The sequence below is a fragment of the Seriola dumerili genome, unplaced genomic scaffold (assembly GCF_002260705.1).
Source record: "Seriola dumerili isolate Sdu_G_001 unplaced genomic scaffold, Sdu_1.0 BDQW01000242.1, whole genome shotgun sequence".
NCBI lineage: Eukaryota > Metazoa > Chordata > Actinopteri > Carangiformes > Carangidae > Seriola > Seriola dumerili.
The window spans coordinates 3,244,672-3,257,778 of NW_019174497.1; the positions used below are offsets into that span (position 1 = coordinate 3,244,672).

General features: G+C 40.6%; 1 protein-coding gene across 1 annotated transcript in view; it reads left to right on the forward strand.

The window, feature by feature from the left end:
* Positions 1 to 1,627: 1,627 nt before the first annotated feature.
* The window catches only part of tmem117 (transmembrane protein 117), a 44,448-nt gene continuing 32,968 nt past the window's right edge, over positions 1,628 to 13,107 (forward strand). The window contains exons 1-2 of the mRNA XM_022756098.1: positions 1,628 to 2,003; positions 3,649 to 3,956. Of these exons, the coding sequence (XP_022611819.1) occupies positions 3,677 to 3,956 (280 nt within the window). The 5' untranslated portion in view covers positions 1,628 to 2,003; positions 3,649 to 3,676. The remainder of the gene's footprint in view (positions 2,004 to 3,648; positions 3,957 to 13,107) is intronic.

Genomic DNA, 13,107 nt, shown 5'->3' on the forward strand with positions numbered 1-13,107 from the left:
CTTTTTGTACATCTAAAAATGAAGCAGAGTCTTATATTAGATCATTATCAATTTGATGTAAAAGAAAAGCTGTGAAAATCTTAAATTCCAAATGTAGCAAATTAATATAATTTTACTTAATATATATATATATATACACACACAATTTGTTTAACATATTTTTTACTGTACCATTCTCAGTTTGTATTTAATTGTGTCAAGCTTTATATATAACCCATGGCGCTGTATATCTGTTATGTGTACACGTATAGCCATATATACATACACATATACCATTTCAGGTATAAGTCCTGCTTTTACTTTCAAGTAAAAGTCCTGTGTTCAAAAACATCTAAATCTGCAAAGTAACTGTAGCTGTGAGATAGAATAAGCTCAATATTTGCCTCTAAATTGCGGTGGAATAGAAATATAAATGGAAATGCTGGAAGTACAAGTACCTAAAAATTGCACTTAAGCACAGTATTTAAGTAAATGTATTGCACCAATGAAAAATAATACTACTACGACCAATATAATATAATATAATATATTAACACTTCAGTGTTAGTAAAAGCTTGATGTCTGTTTGGCCTGTATACGTTAAAATTATGGTATATTTATTGATTGACTCTTAGTATATTTAATTATAATTTCCCGTTCGATCAGGATTAAAGCAATTCACCCTGCTTTGTTTTTTTTTCATTTAGATTTTCCATTCTGATCAGGGATAACGGGGAGATTTCCGCCTTTCATGGTAGCAGATCCTATTTGGCGTGAAATCCTGCAACATCTGGAAGCCACCGGGCTTCCTGTCTCTGCTCTCTGTCCCTCCTCCTCTGGTTAGATAAAAAAAAAATGAAGGAATAGATTTTATAGCAGTAAAATCAGCTCCGCGTCAAGCACGGCAGACACAGGTGGAGTCATAGCGGAAATAATGTGAACCCATCTTCAGAATAAGGGTGTGTATCGTGTCCCTTAAAAAAAGATAAATTATAGTCCAGTGCTATTGCTAAAATTTGTATTTAAGCATTTATGACAGTTTATAGTTCAAATAATAGAAAACAAACAAAACATGCTAATCATATAGTTTAAACAAAACTCTCAGAGTTTTGATTGTTAGCCAAATGGATGTAGCTTACATATATTGTATTTGAAGTATTATGTAATCAGAGAAAGAAAAACTAAAAATTTGTAAATATTTGTATTTATATTTATATATAAATAAGATGTATTTTATTTTTTAAGAGCCATATTTAAATGTCCAATGAAATTATGATTATGTTATAAAAAAGTCAAACTTTTATAAGTAGTCAATGAGCCGTCTACAGAGACAGTCTTTGAAGTCCCTGGACCAGACATTTCAACAACAACATACAGGCACTGTACAGGAAATATTCCAAACAGTATAATTGATTTAAGGAATACAAAAAATGAAACCAACAATTTAGCCCACTGAAAATTATTTAAATTAAATATATTTTCAAAAAAGTGTATGTAATAATTTTCATTTTCTACTTAATAACATTTATATCTATTTGGATATATTCTAACAAAAACATTTTCTGCATTCATCGCGTTTTATTTTGAAAGGTATGGGCGGAAGCTTTGTATTTGTACTGGCTCTACCTTGGCGCTGGTGAATCAACGTGTTGGGCACATTGCGTTACACTGATGCCCCTGCTGTGTGGACCCAGAAATCTCCATCCTCTCCACCGCAGCAGCAGCAGCGTCCCATCCACAGCCCAGGAACTGCACCGTCCGGCGGGAACCCGCTGACGAAGCACCGCCTGGCTGAGCTATCCCGCCCGGCGCATGGACGGTCCAGCACAATGGCAGAGGATTTGGGGGTGCCTCTGTCGTATACCAACAACAGGTCGCATGGATAATCCCTCTACAACCCTCCCGTATCATCCAGTGTTTGGGATGATTAGAGCGCCGCTGTCGGCTTGATGTGGCAGGAGAGCCGTGCGGGAGCGGGGCTCGTCGTCCTGGCTGTCGACTGAGAGGAAAACGGCGTGGAGCAGGTGCGTTGATGATTTCATTTACCGCACATGCACAAATAATACCGAGGTGCGGGTTTGTGGGATTAGCACGAATTTTGACCGTACTCACAGGGTGCACCGACATCGAAGTTGTATAATTTGATCATTCCAGTCAAGCTTGTTGTGTTATCTCCGAGATACCTACGATCTGTGATGTGACATTTGGCGTCATCACTGTTGTGACATTAGAGAGGAAGTGAGTGGACCCAGATTTCTGTTCTTTAACGCGATAGTACATTCGGAAATTGCCAGAACTGGCACGAATAGTGGGGTCATTCAGTGTATTTCCTGTAGCTCTCAGAGACTGTTTACATTGGCCAGTCCAAATGTAATTTTTATGGTTTAGATCCAAGCCAGAGAGTTCAGAAGATGCACCATGAACAGGGGGATGAAATCACTGATCTTGCAAATTCTCCTCATTTGCATTTCCATCACTGTTTAAGTTATAGCCCATAGGCTGATGAGTTCTTTCTGTATTGAGTTTGCATGTTCCCCTCCTGTTTTTCCTTGGGGGTCCTTTGGAGGGTCCCTCTCCATGCATGTTAGGGACTCTCCTGCCACAGTCACTGGCCTCAAACTGGGAGCAGACCCCCCCCCCAATCACAGAGAAAGGTTTCCCACTCCTCTTAATGGTTGATATCCGCTAAACAGAGAAAGCTAATTCTGTATTTTAGCTGGATCATTAAGTGATCCTACCTCTAGCACCACCAGAGATGGCAGATGATGACAAGACAAACATACTGCTGGTGAAATTTAATAGCCACATGGTTGTTCCACTGTGGCAGCTCTATTTCTGAAGCCATTACATCATTTCAAATTCCCACTGTGGGGTATTTTAGGAAACGGTGTCAAAATAGGGAACTGGTTTGGGAAGTTCAGTCCAGCAAAGTCAGACCAGCCACACAGGGCCGAAGTGAGGGGGTTCAGAGAATAGTTGGGGGCAAAAACACAGAGGGCTGGACTGTCGAGAAGTTACTCAAGCGCTGCTTGGCAGGTGTTCCCGAGCAAAGCATCAGCGTAATGCTGCCACAGTTTTTTTGTGGGGAGCACAGAGCAGACAGGCTGAGAGGATAAGCCTTTTAAAAGCCAGCGCTTTACAGCTAAGCGCTTCAAGAATTTTACCTTATCCAGGTATGACACATACACCTCAGCTTGTTTTACTCACTGATGAAGAATTTAAAGCTTAAACTTCCATCTTTTGTGAGCTCAATGAACACATGAACTTTTCACCAATTTAACCAGTTTTCATGCTGCTGATTCTTTGCTGTGTTGGCATCACTAACTGGTCAGATCAGGAGCTCTCTGTCATGTTTGTGTGATAATCTTAGGGTTGATGGGAAAACCCGTCCTTACGCTTGGAAAGCTCCATGTAGGTGTGTTATTGGCACTGTCGCTGAACTATATGAGTTGTCTGAATTTAGCATAATCCCAATCTGTACCAAACCTCGGTGATATTACTAGCACTAATCTGAGTCTGAGAGATGTTTTCACTCTAATCTGCCCTTCTGATTTGAGTTTAATATAATCTGGATGAAAGAAGCACTTTCACTCTCTCTATTTCTCTCTCTCTCTCTCTCTCTCTCTCTCTCTCTCTCTCTCTCTCTCTCTCTCCCCCCCTGACTCCCAGGTGTAGTGTGGCTGGGGGGCTCAGCAGGATGGAAATAGATGCCCGTTTCCGCTACTATTTCCAGCATCCATGGTCGCGCCTCATCGTGGCCTACCTTGTCACCTTCTTTAACTTCCTCGTCTTTGCCGAGGACCCCGTCTCTCACAGTCAGACGGAGGCTCATATGATTGTGGTGGGCAACTGCTTCTCCTTCTTGTTCAACAAGTATCCTGGCCTCGGATGGAACATCCTGAAAGTAGTGTGCTGGATACTGGCCATCATCACTGGCCTGTTAGCCGGGAAGTTTATATTCCACCGCCAGCTCTTTGGTAAGTCATGCGCACAATAATGCAGAGGAATGTGCAGAGTAATGGCTCTACTGAGGGAGGGAGCCTTCTTCCTGACTTGTTTTTGTTGTGGATGGTCATCAGTGAGAAGCACCTTTTTACACCCATACTCCACTTCTTGTGAAGGAGATTGATATATCTCCATCACCAGCTCTCATCTTTGTATCTATGCTCCTGTGCTCATCCTTTCATGTTAAACTCTTCTCTGCTGCTCTTCTCACTTATCGTCAGATCTGGGTCAAACAGTATTTGCAAATCTCTACTGTATTTATTACTCTCTGGTTGAAGTGGGCTGCAGTAAATGATTTTTCTTGATTAATGCATTGGTTGATAAAATAGCCAAACAAATAGAGAAAACCACTGTTTTTTTAAAACCCATTTGATTGCTTGTTTTTTTGACCAACAGTTGAAAACCTAAAGAAAAATTCTGCCACAAAAGATTTCAGTTTGGGTTCAAGTAGATTGGTGAGGTTACTGTAGGATTTAAACTATTATAGGAAAAAATTAAAGTCAGTCAGTGCTGTACATTAGAGATGTATCAGCTCCGATGTGATCTGTTGCTTGTTTGAATGCTCATTAGCCTGGGGACTCTTAAATGAAACAGAGCCGTCTTTAACTCTGTTAGTTCCACCTGTGCTTTTCCTGCTCTGACAGATCAAGATGTCTGCAGTGAAAGTGGCCTGTTAGGAGTTATCGTGGCAGTAAAAGCGTGAGTAATAACACTAATGATTACCTGAGTTCAATTTAATTGTCCCGGTAAGCCAAGCCAGAGACCAATATGCAAAACGCAATAGCAGGAACATCATCAGGTGCATCATTAAAGGTCCCATATTGTAGGAAGTCATATTTCCATGTGTTTTGTGATCATATAGCAGGTCTAGGTGCTATATAAATACTGTAAAAGTATCAAGATGCTCAAGGCTGTATTCAGAAACTGTGCCTTTCGAGCCATCAGGACTTCCATAAATTTGTGATGTCACAACGATGCAGTTACTGCCTTCAGCCATGCCTCCAGCACGGCCTACCCAGACCCATTGTCCAACCTTCCTGTTTTTTCATACATATTGTTTTATGAGTTGCACTTGTCACACTGCCACCGGTAGAAGTTCCTACCATGCACCCGCCACCGGGTCTCATCTGCACATCCCATCCAAAACTCGCCCCTGCTGCCCAATCACCCACCTCCCATTCTCTCGTGGCTTGCATCGACACACACTGGCAGTGTACGAGTCCACCTGGAGGGTCTAGCTGCTGAGGAGAGAGAGTGGAGAGGACCACAACGCTGCAGCACCGCGGACGGTCTCCCAAGCGCCACCAGATGACCTGGGGGTTTAGACCAGAACCAGTCCCAAGGTGCCAGTGTGTAGCCCCACACCAAATCCAACTGGAGCATTTTAGTCCAAATTTGACCATCTGTTCAGCTGAGTGACCACTGCCACATGACTTTTACCAAGCCACAGTTAGAGGCTACAATTCGTTACCTGTGGTTGGCCTGGCTGTGCATCACTAAGAAAACTGTCAGCCAATCAGAAGAGAGGCTCAGAGTCAGACCTGTTCTTACTAGAGCTCCAGAGAGAGGCCTGCGAGAGATGTAAAACTACACTGAGATCATTTTTGTCACATAAAACCATAAATGTATCTTATGGATATCAAAGCTTCAAATAAAACATCAGAAAAGTGTAAAATATGGGACCTTTACTTAATGTTATGTAACTACACCTGTGCTTTTCTTGTCATGACACGTTATGACAAGTTGAGAATCTCTGCAGCACAACATTTATCACCTCTGTATGCTACATATTTTAGTCAGTGCTCATGCTGCTCACTTCCTTCACCTCTCACACCTCCTCGGTACATTTCCTCTTCTTTTTTCACCCACTTTCTATTTTTCTCACCTCTTCTCACAACATCGACCTTTTTTTCTCTCGTCACTGTCTTGCCTTTCCGTTTCACTCTCCCCTCATAAGGCTGAGACAGTAATCCCATCAGCTCTTCATTTGTTTCAACTGTGCAGCAGTTAGCAGTGCTTCCTATTCAACTCACACATGTCATTTCCTGCTAACAGCTCACTTAGGCCTGGATATTATTGGCTACCCTGGCTTATCATCTTGGCACGAACTATTAATGACTATAATTGGGGGGGGGGTCATCTTCTTTGACCATAAATAGAATGCGAAGAGTGCATGATGACTTTCTACAAATACAGAATCCTCAGTCAGAGGGGAAATGGAAAATGGCTTTGAGTACTGTGTTTTCCTGTACATGGTGGACAGTTTATGGATCTGATATTACCAGCTGTTCAACCTACTCAAGTAGCAATCGTTTAATTGAATTACTGTTTCCTTACTTAGGATCGGTGACAAAGTTTCCCTTCCTTTGGCTCAGGACCCCTACATGGAGCTACTTGATACTGTGCAGGGTCCTTGGAGATTTCTAGGACTGAGACAGAGATGTTAATATGATATGCTCTAAACAAAAATAGTTCTGAAATACAATATATCATCATTTTTATGTACACAATGTGAAGACAGAATACAGCGGAGTGTCATATTGAAATTTGCAAGACAACCTACATTGCTGGTGTCCCGAGCATTTGGGGACCTCAGAATGGTGGCGCCAGCTAGACAAGGTGGAGAAACACTGATCTGTGATGTCAATAAATATAAGCTCTAAGGGTTGGTTTGCCAAACTTTCACAAACAAAACATCTCATATACCATAGTGTTATCTATCCATGTGCATAGCTTTGTTTTGGTTTGACATCTTGGGAAATAAATGTTATTGCTGAGAGTTAGAAAAGATCGATACCACTCTGGTATCTGTCCATTACATATGAAGCTAAAACCAGGGGTGGGTTAGCTTAGCTTAGCATAAAGAAATGGGGGCGGAAAAGTAGTTGAGGCTACTACAACACTTCTAAATCTTATTAGTAACATGTCGTGTCGTGTTTGTTTAATCTGTACCTAAACGGAAATGTAAAACATCAAGTTTTGATATTATGGGGAGTTAGATGCTGTAACTATTTCTTAGTTGGGTGCAGTGACTTCCCAACAGGGCTAACTGACTAATGTTGCATTCATGACATATTGTTTAAACCATAATTTTGAGTAAGTAGTGGGAAGATTTATTCAAAACTCTCTCAAAGGTTTTTAAGATCCCTCTTGATCTCCCCTGACAGCATGATTGGAGTGGTTGTTGAAGAAACTAACCTTCCAAAATATAAATGCAATGCTATTGCCTTTAGCAGCTCTGATTGCTAGATGACTAATTCTTCTTAAGTGGAGGGGTGAGGCACCACCCACCAGTGCCACTGGATCAGAGCTCTAATGCAGTTTTTGCAATTAGAGTCGGATCCACTCTGAATCTACTGAAACTTCATAAGGCCTGACGGCCATTTGTCTCACACGTTTTATTTATTTTACTTCCCTTTCCCCCCTTTTTTTGTTTTTGGTTATTATCAGTAATATTATACATATTTAATTTATTCTGTATTTATTAAGTATTTATCATTCATGTACTTATGTTTTATTTATTTACTCATTTGTTTTCTTTTATGCTGTGGGGATGATATTTCATCTGTCATTTTGTCAGTTGGGGATTTCTGATACTGACGATATCTTCCACCTTGTGAAAAGAATTACAGACATATCAACAAAGTGTTGGTAGAATGGCTGCAAATACAGCACCACTGGCAGTTGCATCAAAATAAAATCTAATACAAACACAAAAACAATCAATTCATCTCATTTTATAGGAGCTAAAAACTGTGTTTGTATCTAGTTTCACTTGGAAAAGTAGCTAATTTAATGCTTTATCTGGTTTGACTACAGAGTTAACACAAGGGCTAGGGTACGCTAACAGAGCAACTACATAGGATGCATACATGCACAGCCCTCAGCCCTTAACAGTTTTCATAAGGACTATTTCTTCAGTAGAAAGTAGTTCCAGAAACAGATACTGATTTTGTAATTTAGGTATATGAACCCTTTTAAACTTTTTCACTTGTATTTATCTGCATCATTTTATTGTCACACTTTGCACACACAGAACACTCAATACAGTGCAAACTGTATAGCTTCAGTGTATTACTCAACCAACATTTTCTCATTTACACGACTCATAATAGTAAAGTAGGTCTATCATCACAGTGAGGTTTTACACTACAGCCAAGTGTATCTGGATTTGAGTCCATACACTTACATTGGCTCGAGGGTATGGAGGACAGAAAGAGTGCAGCTCGTCCTGCAGCCAGGTACAACTAATGCACTTCAACAGGCCTCCAAACAGATGGTTTGTGTTTCTGTGTGTGTGGGTGTGTGTGTGTGTGTGTGTTTGTAGGCGAGAGAGTGGTTATGTTCTGTGTGTGAATGTGTATTTGTGTGTGTGAGTGAACAGGGCCGTGTGTGTGTGTGTGTGTGTGTGTGTGTTTGTTGGCGAGAGAGTGGTTATGTTCTGTGTGTGAAGGTGTATTTGTGTGTGTGATTGAACAGGGCCGTGTGTGTGTGTGTGTGTGTGTGTGTGTACTGTTGGAGATGAGCATGTATGAAAGGATAGATGTGATACAGAGGGGAAAGAGAGGCTGATGTAGAGAGTTGGAGAGGCGAGTTGTGTCCTGCACAACATCTCAGTAAAGCACTTATGTAATCACAACCCAGGTAGAGCATAAGAACTCTAGTATAGAACGAGGCCCACTGTAAAATTTAGCATCTATTATAGATCTGTCACATATGGCCCACCTACTGCACATCACGTCTCTGCTAAAGCCCTGCGGATCTTTATCAGCTGTCTCTTCTTCTCTCTTGTATGTAGGCAGGCAGTGGGAACACTTCTGGATAGGAGCACAGTTCCTGCAAAGGCTTGAGTACCTGAAAAAAGCACTTAGGAATCACAGTCTGTGGCTGTTGAGATTTCTGGGGTAAAATTTTGAGAATATGTTTTCTGACGCCGTTTGACAAATGTAATACATTGCAAAACTGGAATAATTTTCAAGCTCATGCCTTTTGCAGTTGCGCTTAACTTCATATCACTTTGTCGCCAACCTGGAAACAGACAATGTTTGTTTTTTTTTTGTTTTGTTTTTTTAACGCCGACGCCTCCACTGCATCATTTATCATTCATGACGGCCTAGAACATCTAAACATTTTACAGTGAATTACACCTCCATCTCCTCCCTCTGGTGATTAGTGTTTTCTTTCTTCCTGTATATGTGCCACAATGTGTGATTTGCCCCCTCAGAAACCCACACAAATATTAATCCAGTTGCTGCATAACAGAATCTTTGCCAATCTCATATTCAGTTATGTTTTTCAATCATGTTGCTATTTAGAGTAGGCAGAGGTGCACAGTTCTCTGTTCGCCTCTGTTGGAGGAAAACAGAATAAACTCCAAAAGATGAATAGCTTGTGACAGACTATGTGATTTAAGACTACATTTGAGGTTCAAGGAACAACCTATGCTATTCCATTCAGCCACTCAAGGCTATGTGCGCTCTCTATAATCGAGGGGGCGGTAGCCAATGACTTCTGGTCATTCAGAGGGAGACTGGCTGTCATTATGCATTTGTATTAAATCTTAGGTCACACTGGGTTTGTGAGCTGTCTATTTCACTTTGAGTGTGGTCTGTTTGTGTTCAGCCATGGATTAGATTAAGCTACCTTTTTAAATTTTAAGAAGGAGGCTCCTTTGGGAGAATCATGGTCAAGGACTTTGAGGTGGTTTGCAGCTAATTTTCACCCACAAAGGATTATAAACCAAAAAATTTCAATAAAAATGTGTTTTACTCTGTCGCTTTTAGTAGAAGCACATTTGGAAACACCATTAGCTCTAACCACGACGGAATCGTAAAAATGTCCTTTTTGTTTTTCCTCAGTCGGCATATAAATGTAAAAGGCTCTTGGCTTCTCATACAATAAAGATTAGTCGACTCAGTCATTAGTCTGAAAGTGAGGCTGCAAGACAAGTCATTAATTCACAAGTAAAAACACAAGCTTTGTCTCACATGGGCGGAGGCACAAACGCACAAAGAGCACACAGACTTGAAGAGATGGATTTTGAGACGGATTTTGAAAAAGCCATTGATTGAAGTTGGCAGATGTCGATTCGAGGGGAAATGCCAGCAAAGACCTTGACAGTACAACATCCACGAATCCCATGTCTAACAAAATTAGACCACTACAGGTTTATAGATGGGCAAATCCGTAGACATTCAAGACATTTAAACCTATACATTTTCTTCATTTTCTTGTCGAGAGTTAGATGAGAAGATCAATACAGCTGTCATATCTGTCTCTTAAGCAAGTAGCCTTTATCTTAGCTTAGCACAACAAGAAGGCAACAAGATCCACCTACCAGCACCTCTAAACTTCACTAATTAACATGTAATATCTTGTCTGTTAATCTGCACAAAGAAAAAAAAAGTTTAAAAAAAAATATATAAAAAAAAAGATAAGTTGCCCAGAAAGTCCCTGCTCCTCAGCAGGAACTAACCCATTCAAAACCTTCCATAAAACCAGGACAACACATTAATCAGTGAGATCTAGAGGGATAGATTCAGAGACAGATTGTGTTATCTTTGGAAAGAGCCATAATGAGAGCAGCATTGATCCTCTCATCTAACTCTCAGCAAGAAAGCAAATATACTGTAAGTACGTATCCTAAAATGTTGAACCGTTCTGTAAAATTTCTTATTTTGGTGAGATTTATTTTGTGATGACCAGGCATTGTGTGTGTGTGTGTGTGTGTGTGTGTGTGTGTGTGTGTGTGTGCGTGTGTGTGTGTGTGTGTGTGTGTGTGTGTGTGTGTGTGTTTAGTTTTAAGTTATATAATATTTATAACAAAATGCCTCATACAGAACTAGTTTTTCTTTCCGCAGTGATGCAGCACCACAGCACCACAGCACTTAAGATTTATATGATGGGCCTGCCTTTGCAATAAATGACTATCCCAATGCCCATCTCCATAATGAGAGGAGTGAAACTGCTTCTCATTTCTCTCTCATGCCGTTTCAGTCCCTAGATTAGCTTAATGTATTCACCTATCTCTCTCTAAGGCTTTGCTGATTCTAAAAGGTAAATTGAAGGGTAATTTTGAGTCGTGTGGAGCGCCGTCATAACCGGATTAGACCCTGCTTTGCATGTTATTACCGGCACTTACATTCAATCAAACACTGACCACTCGTCTCCACTTTCAGTTCAGTCATTCAAGGGTCTAGAATAGTCTGAGCGGCACAAGAAAAGGTGACAATAAAGTGAAAACCTTTTTTCACTGAACTGTTAACACCCTTCTGCTGATCTCTGTGCGTATGCGTGTGTATGTGTGTGTGTGTGTGTGTGTGTGTTAAAGAGTGAGAGACATGTCATTGGCTGCTCTGTTGTTGGAGTGCCTCTCGTCCCCTTTCCCTGATCTTGATGATTGTAGCCTGCAGGATGCCATCTGGGTTCTGTCATATGTTATTACTGCGCCACGCAAAGGCTGAGATGGCTTATGTACGGCACTGTGTGGTTGCGGGTCAAAGTGGAGTGTGTGTGTGTGTGTGTGTGTGTGTGTGTAGGAATGGATGGGTGGGTGGCAGGGTTCGGGCTCTCTGCATGCTTTGTGTGTGTGTGTGGCTGCAAGGTATTTTATTGTCCGTGTGTGTCTGAAAGCTGTTGAGAGTGAATTTATTTCTCTGGCTCTCATGCTTCTCCTGAAACGATTAGTCTTTTGATTTATTATCAGGAAATTATTCAGCAGCAATTATTGTAATGGATTTATGGCTTAAGTCATTTATCAATGAAAAATGACCAGCTTCTCTGTCTCACTGTAGGTTTAGTGTGTTCCAGGTTCAGCTTCACTTTCTAGTCACCTGCAGGAAACTGCAAGATGCATTTGTTACTATTGATAAATTAAAAAAAACTCATAAATGAAATGATTAATTGATCAAAATCAGATTGATTGATAATCAAAATAACGATTAGTTGCAGGTGCGTTGTTGATATTATCCTTTTTTCTTTGTGTTGAGTGTATATATGCATTTTGTGATGAATTAAAATAATGCTTTTCAAATTTCAGTAATGCATCATAACAAGAGTTAAAAGGTTAATGTTGCATGAATTCATGTTTTGATGATTAATCACAGATTTGCATGAATGACTCATATTTACAGTCGTTAAACATACTGCAACTTTGCAATCTGTGATATAGGGCATCCGCTGCAACTGCTGATTATTCTCATTGCCGTTTAATCTGCTGATAATGTTTAGTAATTCATTGATCGTTTGGTTTATAAAATATCAGAAGATCCTCAAGGATGCCCATCACAGATTCCAGAAAAGCAGCAAATCCTCACGTTTGAGAAGCTCCAAACAGAAAATGCTCAGCAACTTTACTCCATAAAATGCCTGAAACAAATACTCATATTGATCGGCTAATTGTTTTGGCTCTAGATTGATTTATATTTCTTCATTCTCCATCAATGTCTGAGTACTCTTGACTGTGTTCCAGCATCTGTACAGTGTAATCCACAAAAAGCACAATCATAATCATCGGCTTCATAGCTGTTGAGCCTTCAAAAAACTTATGGTGCCCTGTAGAGCTGTATCTTACACTCTCACCATCAGTTCAGGCTTGTCTCTGTTAGCTGGCCTCAGAGGCAGCCCCCTGCCTCTGTAAATAATATATGTGTCAGTGCACTGCTGTACCCCTGCAGCCCGACTTTAGAGCACCTCTATCTAACAGTTTGAAGCTGCTATCTCCTGGAAGTCGATGTCTTTGATGCGTTTTAGTACAGCGTGCATTTATGTGAGGCTGTATTGCTGTCTGTAAACACTCCTTCGATGTAGTGTTTGTGTTTGTTGTCGAATGCTATTTGTTCCAACAGCAGTATTATGAGAATAAAGTTAAGAATTAAATTATATCATAGATGGAAAATGTAATATTGCAGAGATGTATCAGCTGCATTTCTCCTCAGTTCTGCAAAGCATTTTAGCATCTTTCAGCTCATTGTTTTACAGCCTGCAACAGTCTCACCACTCTCATTGACCTTGTTTGCAGCAGCAGGCAGCTATTTTCAGTGGAGAGACTCTGGTCCAACCCACTGTGCTTCTGCTCACTCAGCATCAAACAGCTGACACAACGATAGCAACCGGTTTTTGAAC